General features: G+C 38.6%; 2 protein-coding genes across 4 annotated transcripts in view; one reads left to right on the top strand and one right to left on the bottom strand.

Annotated features, from left to right (window-relative positions):
* The window catches only part of LOC136838500 (major facilitator superfamily domain-containing protein 6-like), a 62077-nt gene extending 54995 nt beyond the window's left edge, over window positions 1-7082 (bottom strand). The window contains exon 1 of one of the 2 annotated variants that reach the window (XM_067103515.1): window positions 6977-7082. Coding sequence is in view for 1 of the 2 variants with exons in the window: in XM_067103514.1 (XP_066959615.1) it covers window positions 2334-2424 (91 nt within the window). In the remaining variant the exon portion in view is untranslated. Of the gene's footprint in view, window positions 1-2333; window positions 3275-6976 lie in introns of those variants that run through there. The other variant, XM_067103514.1, reaches the window with a different exon arrangement.
* LOC136838501 (thiopurine S-methyltransferase-like) overlaps window positions 1-16393 on the top strand; it is a 45676-nt gene extending 29283 nt beyond the window's left edge. The window contains exons 1-6 of one of the 2 annotated variants that reach the window (XM_067103516.1): window positions 11306-11484; window positions 12385-12606; window positions 13421-13544; window positions 14080-14207; window positions 14891-15024; window positions 15734-16393. In XM_067103516.1, the coding sequence (XP_066959617.1) occupies window positions 12443-12606; window positions 13421-13544; window positions 14080-14207; window positions 14891-15024; window positions 15734-15825 (642 nt within the window). In that variant the 5' untranslated portion in view covers window positions 11306-11484; window positions 12385-12442 and the 3' untranslated portion in view covers window positions 15826-16393. Of the gene's footprint in view, window positions 1-11305; window positions 11485-12384; window positions 12607-13420; window positions 13545-14079; window positions 14208-14890; window positions 15025-15733 lie in introns of those variants that run through there. The other variant, XM_067103517.1, reaches the window with a different exon arrangement.
* Window positions 16394-17522: the final 1129 nt, after the last annotated feature.

Genomic DNA, 17522 nt, shown 5'->3' with positions numbered 1-17522 from the left:
GAAGAGAGAAGTTGTGAGGATGACGACGAAGGAAGATGCCAATACTTCTTATGGTTAATGAGAATTCGTGGAACAGCCGTGAATGTGAGGGTATAACCAAGTGGGAGGGGGGTGTGGGGGGTTGTGATCGAGTAATAGCAATATGGTGGGGATCGGATAATAGCAACAGTAGAAGGGGAAAGGACGAGGAAAGCGTTGATTGGAGGAGAGACAGTAGTTGACGCGAGGGAGACAGAGAGCGTTACGAAGGTCAGCCAGACATTATTATCCTAAGGTTCCTTTGGTAAACATTTCCTGGTGATCTCGCTGCATGTACCAGCACGAGAGTTGAGGGGCTCAATTTGCGATTTCCTTTTTACAGGGAGATGATGCAATCTAAAAGTTAAGAGAAATAAACTTATAGTTTCACGTCTGGCGACTGTGACACCATTATAGCCCTTTCAGCCACCAGGGCTGAGAGGTCTTTTCAGATGCGTTCGAGGAGCTGCGATGGTAAATGATGACATGAAATTAACTGATACTGCGGCGCGCTGCTCCCATATTTAGGGATGGTCTCTATTCCCTGCTCTTGTTAGATCTGCCTCAAAAGCCTTTATTCCGAGTGCTAAATTTCATCTGTTAGATTAGCATTATTGGAAATTATTTTCATGTGTATTTTTTATCGTTATTTCTTACAAAGTTGCTTTCATGAGGCACTTCTTTCCTGCAGCAAGAATTGTGAACTCGAGAGTCGATCGATTTTATACACCCTTCTTCCCAAAATCTAGGAACCTCTGTCCTTGCACAGGTTCGCTGAATCCCTAAATCTCTATCCTGAAGCGGCGTAACCCTATGATGGTCTCACCAACGGAGATAAATCTTGTACAGAACAAGGTAAAGTCTTGGTATAAAGTATAACTGACCTGGTAAGGTACGGGAACCGCTAGATTAATTTGTAAAAAACATTAACCATAAACATTCGTCTACCTTTTCTTGGTGAAAATAGATCAGATCTTTTCCACCAGTCCAGCATCGCCGCTTAAAAAGAAAAACTTATCCAGGAGGTCTCTTGACAAGGTACAAATCCCTATGACGTCTTCGCTATCCTTGCCATTATGCCGAGACGAAAGGTCAGCTTATGCGTCCTGTCCTTGGCAAGGGTATCTTGCCCCTTGCTTTATACATTTTCTTGCGTTTGATTAACTGTAAGAGGCAAATGTCTTTTGCTGGCTCCCCTTTTATTGCAGGTACGAGGCTTTGTTACAGATTTCTTAAATCGAAAAGAACATCAATGCGCGTAACTATAAAATGTATAGCTAAAGCGGTAAAAAGAGCATAGGGAAAAGAGAAGCCTGGAATAAAAGTGTTGCTTGAACTTAAAATAATTGTTTTATATTAGTTATCAAATTATTTATAGCAAAAAGATCTCGTCCTACTTTAGCATATTAAAGTTATACACAGAACTCACGTCCAGTGGTGTTATCCTGTACTTGACGAATGCTTTTGTAAAACAACTACGCTCTTAACCCTGTTAAAACAAACCACTTACTAGTTTTTACTTGCATTCACATGAATTTCTTTGAACACGAAGTATGTATCAGATTGAACGAGCGCTTAATGAAATCGATGAATAAAAATCTTATGTCTTCAGTTGCTCTAATTATGAAAGAAGCGATTCATACTTTTGTATCCCCGATCTATCGAACATTTTTTTTTTTTTCAGACGTCGCATTCAAGAAGAATGATCGTCTGAACTTATAACTCGCATTCTTCAAAGCTGGTGCGTCATTACTTCTTAACCTAAGGTTTTCGAGTCCACATGTAAAAAAGATGGACGGGGGTTAGTGGAGGAAGAATGACATATGTACCATATGTTGAGAAACTCTCTTCCCTTTCTCCTTTCCACACTCAAGCCTATACTCCAGTCTATATGGTTTTGTAAATAGTGACTGAAAAAGCCGTCTGGTTTGTGTACTCCTCATGAGAGAAATTCATGGGGATATCAGTCATACGGGCATCAGAGTCTGTGAACACATGCCACAAACACGTTAGTGGCGGAAAGCCTGCACAAAAACAACACGATTGTTTGTCTCGGCTTCGACACGTAAATGACAGCGATATAATTTTTATTCTGTCAAATCGTGAGACGTCATAATTAGGAAGTATGAGAGAGAGAGAGAGAGAGAGAGAGAGAGAGAGAGAGAGAGAGAGAGAGAGAGAGAGAGAGAGAGAGAGAGAGAATGGGGGTTCTGCTTAATTTCAATAGGATTCTGTTTCCTTTTTAATTTTACAGTTAGTATCTTCGTGAATAACCTTTAAACCTGGTAACTAAACGATGATTCCAAGATTCTTACCTGCGTATAACATGAAGAAGAGAAATTTCAGTGGCATCAAATCTGACGAGAGCAGATTGATTTTTATGTCTGCCGCTAGTTTTTCCCACATCTTCGGTTATTTGTCAAAACCAAACAATATAAACAAACTGCTATCACACAACAAACACACACGAACGCACTGGTTCCTGCAATGGTCTTGCCCCCGACCTTGACTCTGAACTTGATCCCTTATTGCTAGACTTGTTTCCTTGGAAGAAGCGGAACAGCTAAAACTGTTCTACTTGATATTGTTCTTCGTCTGAACTTGCGAGCTTTTGCCTCTAACGCTCCATCTCTCTGTGGTGTCTCTCCGTTTCAAGCGGTTGTCAACAGAGCACCTTCTCGTCTGACTTCGTTCCTCTATGGAACTATGGAAACGAGGGATGCTCGATTTCTTATTTGATTGCACTATTTGGCGTCGGGGTTACTACCTGTTGGCCTCTGGTTGCCGCGCGAACACTTTCACTGCTAGAGTCCGATTGCCATAGATCTCGATTTCCTTGCAAGAATTGCCATTCTCAGAAATTTATCTTTAAATAGCATACAGCAAGGTGAGAGATGCCGATGTGGCCGTAGATAAATTTCCTTAAATATCGAAAAGGCTTCAGGTCGGCGTGTTGAACTTTCGTATGGGCAGAGGGCATGCGCAGGGTCTGCTGACGACGGATCGGCCGGGCAGGGTAGATGAGGACTCGTTAGTGCCACCTAAGCGAGTGAGTGCGAGTAGCCAAGGGAAGCGACGGGAGGTCATCCCCTGGTCTGTTTACTCCTCCCTGCTTACGTATCTACCCCCTGTCCTGTCTAAAATCTCGATCCTGTTCCAAAACACTTCGTTCAGTCGTCGCTGCTTCGAAAATCAGTGGTTTCTTTTCTGATTTCTTCAACTGTAATCACTTATTCCAGTCCTCTCAAATGAGATACTCTCCAAGTCTCTCCATTGTGCTTGTTGGTCATCGATGCAGACTTCGAATCATTTAACGTGGTTCCTGACAACAGACAGGATTTGAACGAAATCGAACATTCCTGATTCTGCTGAATCTAACGCAGATGCACTAGTTATCGTTAACTATAGCAGAGTTAGAAAGATCACAGACTTCCCCCAAGTACTGTTCGCCAACGTTTCTGCCAATAGAGAGTGGCGATTCTTAGCTCCGCTGGACGTCAGCCAATAGGAACGAAGCTTGCAGAGCTCAATGGAAACGTCCTCTCTTTCTCAACAACCAGTAAGAACATTTTGGAAACAAAATCATGAGATGTATCCCTCAGGGTAATTGCATAAACCTCTACAGTTTCTAAGGTATAAATGGCGAGATAAAGATGACATGATATGGTTTCTTAATGTTAATGACTTACGAAACGACCAGGTAAAAGAAGAGTTAACCTGTTGAATATTGTATCTTGTGTCTAAAAAAACATGAATTGGGAAGTGAGATGGTTTTTTATGAAGGTTTTCAGAGGTGAAGACACTTTTCTAAAACAAGGCACGTTCTGTGCATTAATTTTGATGTTTACTCTTCTAATATACAGTACACAGTTACGACCCATCCATTTTTTAAGACCTGCAATTTTCTTATTTTGTATGATAACCGAAAAGAGGGGCTGCTCAGTGCCAATGCCCATACTTAGTTCAGATTTAAAGAAAAATGAGAATGAGACAGATGCAGAAGATACATTCAAAGCTGCTCAATTGGAAAAGTTAAGCAATGCTCTAGCTCAGGTTTTTATCTACAATGTTGCACATCAATCCACATAACACACTGTATATGTGTGTGTTTGTATATATATATATATATATATATATATATATATATATATATATATATATATATATATATATATATATATATATATATATATATATATATATATGTGTGTGTGTGTGTGTGTGTGTGTGTGTGTGTGTGTGAACGCCTTTTATCCTTTGGATTGTGGGCTCCAGAAGGTGCTAACCCTCACTGTTTTCAGGAAGCAAGCAGCTTCATCTTGCGATGAGGCTGCTTGCGACATATCCCGCCCTAAGGAGGCCCAAGGGACTTATATACCGACAGCCTGGCATCTTTTGCTAGTCGAGACTGCGGCTCAGTGTGATCATGTTACTGCTGCCGAGATTCGGTAACATAAAATCGTCTCCTCTTAGCAGGGGGTCGACTCTAGACAAAAACACAACATTCACTGCGCATTCATACACTAATTTCCACAATATTAGCTTCTTTATACACTTACACAGTAGACTTATCAGGAACACGTCAATTCCCCTTTACACAACTGCATCAGTGTCTGTTGTTGAGTGCACTTTCAATGGGTTTCTTTCCTAAAAGTTCCGAGTTATACACTTGTTTCAGTGACCCTGTCCTCCAATCTTTCCATATGACCAAACTACTTCATTGTACGACTTTAATGGATGTCTACATTAGTAACTTTTTACATTTTTTTTACACCACATATATACAACTTTCGAAAAATAGCTATTCAACATTTTTTTCGTTCTCTCACATTCAATAAATACACTCCACTTCCAAAACTAGTCTCTCTATACAAAACTGCTTTCCCTTTGGAGTCCCCTTGGGATTATTGTCGGTTGACCGTTCAAAAGAAAAACAAAGTCGGCACATATTGTACCTTTAACGTCCCTCTTATCTGGCAGGCAGGCTAACAAATTCAAGCGGAAAACCAGTGTAACACCACACTTCCGGTGTCTTCCAACTATAAGAGCAAAATGGCGCCTAGTAAAACAATGAGTCTAGAGTAGGCTATGAATGAAGGGATGAAAAGTTAAGTATACCTTAGTTTTACCAGGCCACTGAGCTGAAATTGCATCAGATGGAGTTGGGATTAATGAAGATAAATCTTTAAATATTTAGGAACGATGTCCAGAACAGATTTGGATGAGCTGGAATTCGGTAAAAGACTATGAATGGCTAGGCTGAATAAGATTTGGAATTCAAATGAACCAAAATTGCATACAGAAGTAGGATCTAAGTACGATTTGTATTGCTATTAGGAATCAGATGGCAAAACAGAATGAGATATGTCGTAAAGGAAAGTACTTTAGTCCCACAGCAGATGAAATAATGGTGAAAAGGAGGTGAGGACTACTTGGGCTCTTCCATCGAACCACCCAGGGGAGAACTGCACTTGACAGTGTCGGTTAGGTTCCTGTGGACACATAGAAAGGTGGGAAGACGTAGACCTACTTGGATGAGATGGGAGGCTGGAGATTTGTGGCAGTGAAAACACAACAGACATGGTGGCGGAAACCCAAAATGGCACATTGCGTCAAGCAGCTTTGGAGGCGGTGATGCTGATTATCTTTTGGCAAAACTCGTACTGACACGTACGAAAAGACCACAAATATGGACTGGCTTACGTTAACACGCATCGCACGATAATGAAATGGATAATGAGAGAGAGAGAGAGAGAGAGAGAGAGAGAGAGAGAGAGAGAGAGAGAGAGAGAGAGAGAGAGAGACTACTACATAGCCACTGCTTTCGTAAGGCGAGCTAACCTGTTTTTGATGCGCAAAACCACTTGCATCCCGCAATCCGTTTCAAGAGACAAGGGCAAAGGGTGACGATTTAATGCAGCCTAATTTGAACTTTAATTCTGGTAAAAATAAAGCTGATTTTAAGATGAAAACGAATAACGAAACTAAACCGTTTACGTACTACAGAAGCAGAATGAAAACCTCGTTCAGTGAACTGTACAGGTGACAGAATTAACCCATTAAATGATAGTCTTTAGGATGCAGATCATAAGGATATTCTCATTTATTCTACATGTCGGTTTCTGAGCACCAAAAGCCCACCAGCAACAAAGAAGTTAAATATTTTTGTTAGAGGCGTTTGAATTACAACGTTAGCATGATTACGCCAAAACTAACAACATATGTGTAAGATTTTTAATACGAGACTAATCAGGCTAGCAGTGGGATCACACACTTCCTAAGCTACCAACCTTCACTGCTCATAAGGCGCGTCTGACTTATGACTCCAGTGGCATTTAGCTCGACAAACTAGAAAACATGTTACAGTTGATGAGACTGTTGTTAGGACGAAGTAAACAAAGTCCATGTTTCCATCAGGCGATTTAGCCTTTAGGGCAAATGTTAGCAAGAATATGACGCTTCGACTAGAAAATATAGGCTACGCCTAGACCTATGCTCCATAATAATGCTTTATTAGTGCTATGTTATTATTTTTTACCTTTTCTTGGCCAAACTTATCCCGAATACCTCAGAATTACTTTCTCAAGGCAACATTTACTGAATCATGTTCCCAAGTTTGTGGACTTTTTTTCTGGCTAATCGTTGCAAGGATACAGCTAGGGCACTGCGGGCGATTTTGTTCATCCTTCTTTTCAACAACTGCTGCATTCCAAATAAACCAAAACTACTTTCTAATGTCATCCTATAATGCATCCTCCTACCCAAGTGACTTTGGAGTTACAAAGGTGCAGCCTCCTTCATACAGAACCATTTTTGGGTTTTGTTTACACTACGGTACCTTACGTTCCCGCCAATCACACACCCTCTTTCGGTCAAATTTTACCACTATAAAAAGTCATATTCACGGTTAAGATGTTATAAAAATAAGAGCTGTACATGCCTTCCATTATATACTTACGTGTCTGATATGACAGCCCAGTATTAAATGAACAATCACGCAACACATCAGACGAAGTTTGAATTTACCTCAGATGTCACTAGCACATGATCAACTGAGAATCAGAGTTACCAACGTAAAATTAGTCCCCTGCGTTAGAAAACAATTTCAAATCTAATATTTTTGAGAACCACACGAATTTATTTTTACCGTACAGTAATTAGTCTTACAGGTCATAAAGGACAAAAATGTAAATCAGTTACAATAATGCCAATTTTTGTCATATATTTGCTGTACTTTAGTGTTGATCTGAAGCAGTCTCATTTGAAGTGGAGTCAGGAAATCGGGGGATACATCTTTCGATAGTCGTACAGCTTTTAATTTCTGATGAATTTTTTTTTGGCTCATGATTAGCTTTTATGCATTCTTAGTTTGTTTCATATGCAACAGAGATTTTCATCCATACTCAATGCAACAGAGTACTTTAATAGTTAAAAATCAAGATTGTTACTTTAATTATTAAACCATCCTATGTTTAAATGTTGCCAGATTTGGAAAAATGTGATCCCTCAGGTCCAGCAGGCTTGAATTTCTTTCCTTATCAAGTCCTGTGTAAGAGGTCTGCTTCCCTGTATTATTTCAGGCATTGACAACTGATTCACACTGAAGATATTTTTTATTTTAATGTTTTCTAGTCTAGCGGTGAATGATTCTGGTATAATTTTTGTCCTTTGTGCAGATATGCTAATTATTGGCAAGTTTTGGTAAGACCATAGCAGAAGCACGTACCTTTGTGTGTATGTATATATATATATATATATATATATTCATTCAAGGGATATAAATTAAACAGGTATACTTCGTAACTTTTTTTGCCTTTTAAATTCATAAGCGTTGTTATTTAAAGGCCGCCTCAGGCTAAGTTAATAACAGTGCTACTGGATACTGACAAGAATGTTTCACCCGTATAAATGTACTGATTTTGAAGCTGCGTAAAAATTATTGTTTGTTGGTAACTAAGTGCTCTGGTAGCTTTCCTAATAAAAGATTCAGAATCTGAGTTGATGTATCATAAACCAATATGTTATCATCATCTCCAGATACAAGTCTTGGGGTTATCCAAATAAAGTACTGCCCAATCAAATGCGATAATCAACAAGCAAAAAATGCGGCGCAACCAAGTTTTCTGTACAGCCGCTGCAGTGTCTAATCAAGGCCACCGAAAACAGATCTATCTTTAGGTGGTCTCGGTATAATGCTGTATGAGCTGCGGCCCATGAAACTTTAACCACTGCCCGGCGATGGCCTATCCTGTATCGTTGCCAGAAGCACGATTATGGCTAACTTTAACCTTAAATGAGATAAAAACTACTGAGGTTAGAGGGCTGCAATTTGGTATGTTTGATGACTGGAGGGTGGATGATCAACATACCAGTTTGCAGCCCTCTAGCCTCAGTAATTTTTAAGATCTGAGGACGGACAGAAAAAGAATGGACGGAAAAAAGTGCGGACAGAACAAAGTGCGGACTGGCGGACAAAGCCGGCACAGAAAACTAAAAATTGTTTTGTTAAACGTGGGAGGAAACTGATAATAGATTGTCATTTCTTCACAAGAACAGAGGTTATCTTAAAAATGCCTATCGCGTGCTACTCTTATAAATAATCCCAGAAAACACTCCTGAAACAAACAAGCAGTGGCCATTAACGATGAGTGAAACTCAGAATTAAATGAACGGAGCAGTGGAAGAATTAATTATGTTATCCTGCGTTGGGCTGCGCATCGATGCTTGGTCATTATTCCTGTTAGACAACTTTACCACTAAACGCGTTCTTAGACTGTCTCATCGGTCTACGAGTTCAACCAGAACTGCAGTTTGGAAGTATAGGCCTACCCTGGGCCTACCTGTATAATAGTTCCCGTTTAAATTGTATTTACCCAAGTAAAAAATAGAGAGCGGGTAGTCTCCTAGTCTTGTATCTGTTCTTATCAGCGATTTACATAATTAATCTCCCGATAAAAGAGAATACTGTCACCATGATTCATTAGTTTAACCGTGCTCCATTTTCTCTCAAAAAGGAAGGCAGATAGGTATTGAACCATAGACAGATTAGATAACTCAAGATAAAGATATCTTTTAGCACGGTTGTTTGTTAGGTTATGATATTCCAATGAAACCTATTCATCTGCTCACACTCATATATATATATATATATATATATATATATATATATATATATATATATATATATATATATATATATATATAGCATAACATACATATATATATACATATATATATATATATATATATATATAAGCAGAAAGAAAGAATATATATATATATATATATATATATATATATATATATATATATATGTGTGTGTGTGTGTGTGTGTGTGTGTGTGTGGTGGAGGGGGGGAGAATTTGTAGCCAGCAGTAGATATTTTTTTGTTACAGAAAAGGCGACATCAAAAAAGCACAAACAAATAAACTGAACTCCGAGTACAGCTCCATTGCAAGACATTAGGCCGAGCTTCAACTTGAGAGAGAGAGAGAGGAGAGAGAGAGAGAGAGAAACTGGTCTTTCAGCCTTCATGCGAAATCGGGTATTAGGCAGTGGGTCAAGGTCGTTCAACGAGTTCGCCCAAGATCCTCTAATTGCGGATGTTTGCAGTGTGTCGTAATCTATACTGTGCATCGAGCTGATACTTTACCCGAGTCAAAAGCGTTCTGGTAGTTCATTCTCCGCCTAGACTTCTTCTTCTTCTTCTTCTTCTTCTTCTTCTTCTTCTTCTTCTTCTTCTTCTTCTTCTATTCTAAGTTTAGAATCCGAAGTCTTCCTTGAAAGCTACTTGCCATACTCAGCTGACTTCGCAGATGCAATTATCTAGATATTTATCATGCATACATACAAATGCAAACTTATATGAAGTCACGGTATAAGGAAAACCGCGTTATTGTGTTGCAGCTCAAGCATACTCATACATTACTAGAGGTATTAAATATACATCTGCCTTACACATATTGCATTAACGCTCTCTGCCATACTTCACATAATTATTTGTACGCCGTCTTACTGAACTTTCTGTTAAGAAGACGCTAGGAAGCTTTTCATCACTTGGTCTAAGAGTGGTAATGTAATTTTTCTCTCTAATTACTTTCCAAATCACAGAGGCAGAGAAAGTCTTTTATTGAAATCAAGAGAATAAAGCTAGATTACTAACTTAAGATTAGGCCGAGGAGCATTTTTCCTACATCTTTATTTGTGAAGTATCGTTACCTCTGGTGTCGTTTCCAAGAAAGCTAAACTAGTACAAAGACCGGGAAATAATTATATTAAAAACACGAGATAATGCACCAACAATCTCGAGAAATGTGCTAAGGGTGTCCCTTGCCCTGAAGTTTTCTTCTTATTGAGATATCCACAATCTAACCTTGATATGAAAGCAGTATTACTGTATATCAGTATCTCAGTTATGTAACACACAGCACACGTAACGTATTGCAGCTTCATTAGCATCATTATCGGAAAGTCCTTAAAAAAAATCACGAAAGTCATTCCGTACCGGCAATGGGTTACTGTCAGCGAGTACCATTTCCCTACCTGGGAATCACCTTTGTAACGACTTATAGGCCTAGGTATCAAGATTAGGAGAGCACTAAGAAGCTTTTTCGTAGACTCTAGAGTTTCAAGGGAAATACATATATATATATATATATATATATATATATATATATATATATATATATATATATATTAGTAGTTGCTGTAAAGAGCTATAAAAGTAGAAAAAGTACGTTCTTTTACCGAGTGCAGATTTCAATACGCCCATTTAAGCTAATCGATCTTTGTCAAATAAGTTTCCTTGCTGGACACTTTCAAGTTTTTACGTTTTGATTTACTTCATCTGCTTCTCTGTCCAGTGTGCAAACGTACAGCAGATAAGATAAGCCTTATCTCTGATGAAGTTCCTACTCAGGGTTCAATCTCGCGTACGCAATGACGTAGTTCGTACTATGTCAACATTAAACAAGGTTGCACAAGAGGAGGGGTGACTAAAGATCGGTAACATGAATGTTTTGACGTGCTAGGTCTATTAATTTTCTTAACTTTTCATTGCTACCAACTGAAAATCAAGATGGCTAATGACCTCATGAAATTCTTTCTTTCATCTTGTAAAATGATAAACTGGACATTACTAAGCAGATGCGAACGTAAGTTGTCTCGGTGAAAATATAAACTGCTGTCATGGTGACATAAGGGACAATCGTTACGCCACTCCGCGTTTGCGCATGAGAGAAACTGGCGCGCTTTTTGCACCAAGAGTAGTGTATGTGCTGTGTAAGCGTGCGGTGCAGCTATGGCTATTGGTTATCACCATGCATTAATCAGCGTTTTACCGGTCATTCTTCCTTTATCATCCACGGGAACAGTATCAGCATGACTACGCGATTCCATGATATAAAAGAGAGGTACAGGCGCTAACCGTCTCATTCGAGGTCGGTTTTGAGAACCTGGAACGAACAGGTAAGAAGGAGTGTTCATTGTTCATGTAGTGTTCATTGGCTCGTAATCAAATACTGCCTCTTTTAACGTCAACTGAGGACTGAGATATTTAGTTTGCTATAATTACATTTCATTCTTGTTTCGATTACATAAAATCTGCTACGTCATTAGATGATGTTCGTAACTTAAGCATGCATTACTCACTTAAATCGTGAGTATTGTGTTAACATTTTCTTTTTTACCATTATCAAAAGTGTGTTTATTTTGTGTTATCGAAGTACAGACTAATGAAAAACTGGAGTTATTAACGTGTATGTACCTTTACTGAGTGAGTGTTGTTCAATCCAGTGAAATCCGTATTTAAACCTCCCCGAATTCTCGCATAAAGTACGTTCACCTTATAAACTGATTGATTGATCTTATACAAGAAGCTGGCGTCGCATTTATAATAGTCATTTTCGCATGGAGCTGCGTTGTAGCAAAGAATTAATTCTTCATGTACAGCAAAATTGTGTAACTTCAATTGTTGTGTTATTGTTTTTCCAGTGTTTAAAATTGGTTGCGTGAATGCAGCTTACCGCGTATTGATTAATGACGTATTCTGTGGTAAAAAAAATTGAACGGGGAAAATTGTTATTTGTTTAAGCAATCAAGGATTATTATTATTATTTTTTTTTTTTTTGTATGACCAGGTTTGCCTTTTATTCATGTAAATTTTAGTATAATTATGTTCGTTTAAGCTTCCTGACATTTTGCACATTACGAATCACCTTCGAGAGGTGCCAAAAATGCACTTTGGGATTTTTTTAACAGAATTTTATTTTTTACCGTGCAGTTTGTTTAAAGAAGAGAAAATGTTTGAAGCAATCACGTCATTTGTAGTAGAAATTCTATGCTACTTCATGTCATTTCTTTATACAGCTCGGAAACTTGTTAAAAGAAATCGAAATTCTCCTTGACGAAATAATTTTAGAAGATCATGGATCGAGTTGAGGAATGGGACAGGAAATGGGCGGGAGGACTTGCATGGTGGCATCTACAGGACGTAAACACCACCCTTCTCGACCACAGCTCCATTCTTCTTCCTTCGCCCCAGAGAAGGATTTTGGTGCCTCTATGCGGGAAGGCGGTAGACCTTAGATGGTGAGTAGTAGCATTAGAAATGGTAAACCTTTGCAACGGCTCTTTGTCTAGGTATAATTAATTCGTTTGTGTATTTCATTGTATATGTACTTGACGACTAGTCTGGAAATTGAGTTCTTAGTTATGTCTACAAGAAGAAGAGCTGGCCTTATGTACTTACTAACAGTAATTATAGTTGTTGACTTTATTCTTTTATGAGGCTATTTATCTTCGTTATTTTGAAAGAAAATTAAACGTTTTGGGAAAACTGGATTTGAAAGCAACATTTAATGAATATGCAATATTCTTTACAACTTGCACTGGTACATATATATATTTATGCTATACATAAAGCATTACTGACTTCTAATGATTTATGAAAACGCTTGAAACTTTTCTCCAGTGTACTCGACCTCCATCCTACTGTTGCAAAAATGGTTAAAAGGGGCACTTTATCAGATTCTTCCCCCCAATTTTTCATTCGAAATTTGAGTTGGGCAAATGAATGGCTTGTTAGGTTATTCAAGCGAATAATGAGATGGCCCCCCTCATTATTTTTAACTCCACTCCATTTACCTTTAATATTTCACTTCCACTTTTATTTCCACTTTTCTTTCCACTTTTCTTTCTTCAAATAGGGTAACACACTTTATTGGGCAGCTCCTTCGCATGTTATGTCGGAACAAACTCGTCTGAAATAAATGAGTTTTTTCCAGTATCTTTCTTTTAGAGTAAAAGTGTCTTAATTTCTTTAGCAAATTTGTACGTCGTTTCTTCCTTCGTGTGTTCACTAAATTTATCTTGTTCCTATCTTCTCTGAATTCAATCAACACAGGTTATACGACGCTGGACACACTGTCGTGGGCGTGGAAGGGGTGGTGCAACCTGTTTTGGAGTTCTTCAAAGAGAACGACATGCAATATCGAACAGACAGTTTTTCATGTGGTACAATATATAAGGTGAGGTCGATAGATATCATTTATTTTAGACTTGACCTAAATGCATTGACGTTCTTGATGACATCCCTGATTTGCTCAGAAATGATATCCGGTGAAAATTCCATGTAGGTTGAATTTAAATTTAAGAATGAAAGAATAAATGATTATGTTTAAGAGTTTTTTTTTACAGCAAAAATTTATACGCTTTCCAAATTTATTAATGTGTTTGCTTACAGGAAATACCACAAGAAAATTCTTTGGTGGATTGTATGTTAAACCGCTTAATCCTTGACATGCAGACTAGCCCCCTTGATCAGTACACTATTGCGTCATGTTCCTTCGCTAAAGACTTAAAAATATGATCCTCTATAACTTCAAAGTTACATCCGTAACATATTCCTCATAGCACTTTGAGCATTTTTTTATCAGAAATCGAAATAAACCACGATCATGTTCCCCTTTTCTTCTTCTTCTTCTTCAAAATCTCCCGTAATGAAACGATCAACAGTTGCAAAAGACCAAAACCCTCGCAATCGTCGTTGTTCCCTCTTTCCAGACTATGGACGACCGCCTGACCATATACTGCTGCGATCTTTTTGCTCTCGATGCCGACACGCTGGGCAAGTTCGACGCCGTCTGGGACCGAGGCTCTTTGGTGGCGATCTACGAAGAAGACAGAGAAAGGTCAGTAGTTGCCATGCTACAGTAGCTAGCTAGGTCGAGATTTCTTCTTCTTCTTTTTTTTTAATGGTTAGTTGCAACAGACACTCTGCTCAGCTCCTCGGCTTCGTAACCTGTTGTCTCGTTGTCTGCGCTCATGAGTGATTAATCTTTTGCTGTCGCCTTCATAGTTAGCTCTCGGTTTTATTTTTTTTTTCTTTGGAGTTCAAGTTCTTTTTCTTATCACAGATAAGAAAAAGAAAGAGTGAAAAGAAAAATTCACTATATCTCACTGATAATGGCGATCATATTATTCTGCAGTACAGTGTAGTGTCTGATAGGCGATAAAAAAAATTTTACGTCGTCAAGAGACAACGAGATATCCAGTTGAAAGGTAACTGTCATTAACGCTACCGCTTCATTCCCCCAAACATTACATGGATCTTTCCTAGATAGTGACCCCCAAGGGTTTTGGGTGGTCGTTATCTAGGACTAATATTTCTTGGGTGTCATTGTTTCTGATATTTACAGTCTTTTGTTTATGTTTTTACGGTCATCCCAACGGGCTTGTGCTAAGCACGCCGCACAGGTGGATACATACCGGGTTAAAACTCCTGGAGTCACTATCTAGGAAAGATCCCCTTATGCTCTGTTACGGTGTAAATGCAGCAACATAGTCTATCAGATTCGTATTTTTATCTCCACAGGTACGCGAGATTAATCAGATCGGTGCTAGCGCCGGATTTCCGATATTTACTGAGCGTCGTTCAGTACGAGCCTACGCCGGAATTCAGCGGGCCACCGAGAAATGTACCCACGGAACTCCTCCGACAACTTTTCGGTAATGTCGGTGGGCCATGATGTCACTGAATTACACACATACACACACACACACGCACACACACACACAGACACACTCACGCATACACACACACACACAAGTAACACTTATCTCGTGGTATTACACACGAACCACTCAACTAATCACTTCATTGTTTATCTCTTACTGGAAAACCTGACTTAGCTTCGAATTCTCTCTCTCTCTCTCTCTCTCTCTCTCTCTCTCTCTCTCTCTCTCTCTCTCTCTCTCTATATATATATATATATATATATATATATATATATATATATATATATATATATATATATATAGGTTCGCATATACTCTCTCTCTCTCTCTCTCTCTCTCTCTCTCTCTCTCTCTCTCTATATATATATATATATATATATATATATATATATATATATATATATGTGTGTGTGTGTGTGTGTGTGTGTGTAACGGAAATACGGTCACAGTCTTTGTATTATCCAAACTACTCGCATGATGAGATATACTTTCATAAACAATTGGCACATTTCATTCCAACAGTTTATAATTCAAAGACCATCCTTGATATAGTTCTTTCCTTTCCGTCGCCGCGATCTCAAAACTACACAATAACCTTCTAAAACCAAGATCTACAGACCTTGTTCTCAACTTCTTCTGTCACGGTGTTGTAAAACTCCTGAACCGAGGACCTGCATTTAATTCCTCTCCTCGCCACCAGGTGACGTTTGCCAACTGGAAGTCCTGGAACACCTCTCGGACGACAGAGCGAATTTCGCCGAAGTCAACTTCATGCTGACGCCCAGATGTTGAGCCGAAAGTCGTTCCCGGGGACGTTTTAGTTCCATACGGAGCGAGTGGAATCTCGAGATGGAAATGTACGGTTGCCCTGATGGCCAGAAGCTTGAGATCTTATGTATCAGGGGTTCTTAACCTTTTTGCTACCACGCCCCCTCTAAGAGTTGGTCCTTCCCTCCACCCCATCTATGAGAAAGATTCTCTCCCAGATTTAAAGGAAAATAAAAAAAGAGAGAGAAAGAGTTGGCCCTTTTTATTCTTTTGGGGATGAATTAGTGAGATACTTGACACAGAAGAATAACGAATGTAATTAGAATTTTTAATTTTTCTCTAGGGCTCGCGTCCCCATTTGGAAATTGCTGACACCCCCCTTGGGGGACGTTCCCCCCAGGTTGAGAACCACTGTTATATATAGTCTATGTTTCATGGAGATCGTTTCCAGTGCTTGACATGTGGTAACGTTACCTGAGGTCATTTCTCTGATAACCCAAGAGAAGAATGTGGGCAGAGAGACAGTTGATATTGTTATCTAATTTTCCTATCAAACTTTTTAATGTTTAGCTAAATAAAATGATTTATTTTTGATTTAGTTTCGTGATTTATCCCGTAATTATGATAAGTTTTTTATATTTCAGCGTTTCATAAATTTCGTTATTTGAATCCATTTTCCTAATCACAATGCAAGTTTTCGCTCCTACCGTCCTAAATAACTCGTCCTCTGTGTAAATGCCACATCAAAAGTGAAAATCTACACTTTTAAGAAGATATTTTTCCTTCGCTACTGAATGTTACTTTCCCCAACAAAGTAAAACTTATGAAAGAGATACAAATCAGTAATAGTGAAAGATGATGCAAGATATCCTGAATAATTGCACTGTACGAATGTATGAACTGAATGCGAGGCAACATGTCAGAATAACTGACCAAGATTTTAAACTATTACTGATGAAATTATCGAATAAATTCATTGCAGGGTTTAAAGGCTATGGTAGTAGTGACAACAATTTGCAGTAACGAATCAATCGATCAGTCTTGGTTGCTGAGGGTAATCTTAATCGCCGTGACGTTGTTTACGTTCTCCCATATGGTAGAATATTCATCTTGCTTTTCGTAAAAAGGTAGAATGTCTCATCTTATCAAGCAAGTTGGACATTTTAAAAATGTTAAAAATTATGGTACATAGATTTTGCTTTCTATTTATTTACAATATTTATGCATAACATGACGATAGAAAGTTTAGATATTTGTAAAATATTCGTGAAAATGAGAAACATGGCATTAAGATATTTGTTTTAGTTTTCTGTAAAAGAAAACTATTGTGCAAGTTTTGTCTGTCCGTCTGCACTTTATTCTGACCGCACTCAAATCTTAAAGACTACCGAGGTTAGAGGGCTGCAAATTGGTATGCTGATCATCCACCCTCCAATCATCAAACATACCAAATTGCAGCCCTCTAGCCTCAATAGTTTTTTTTATTTAAGGTTAAAGTTAGCCATAATCGTGCTTTCGGCCACGATATGATAGGCCACCACATGGTTAAAGTTTCATGGGCCATGGCTCATACAGCACTATACCGAGACCACCGAAAGATAATATGTAGATCTGTTACAGAAAACTCGATTGCGCCGAAGAAACTTCGTCGCATTTTATACTTGTTTGTTGTTATCCCAGCCTCTCATATCCGGCGTCGATGGCAACAGTCATTCAATGTT

The sequence above is a fragment of the Macrobrachium rosenbergii genome, chromosome 5 (genome assembly GCF_040412425.1).
Source record: "Macrobrachium rosenbergii isolate ZJJX-2024 chromosome 5, ASM4041242v1, whole genome shotgun sequence".
Taxonomy (NCBI): Eukaryota; Metazoa; Arthropoda; class Malacostraca; order Decapoda; family Palaemonidae; genus Macrobrachium; species Macrobrachium rosenbergii.
The sequence above is the reverse complement of the archived record's forward strand: the minus strand, read 5'-3'. Positions and strand labels throughout refer to the sequence as shown.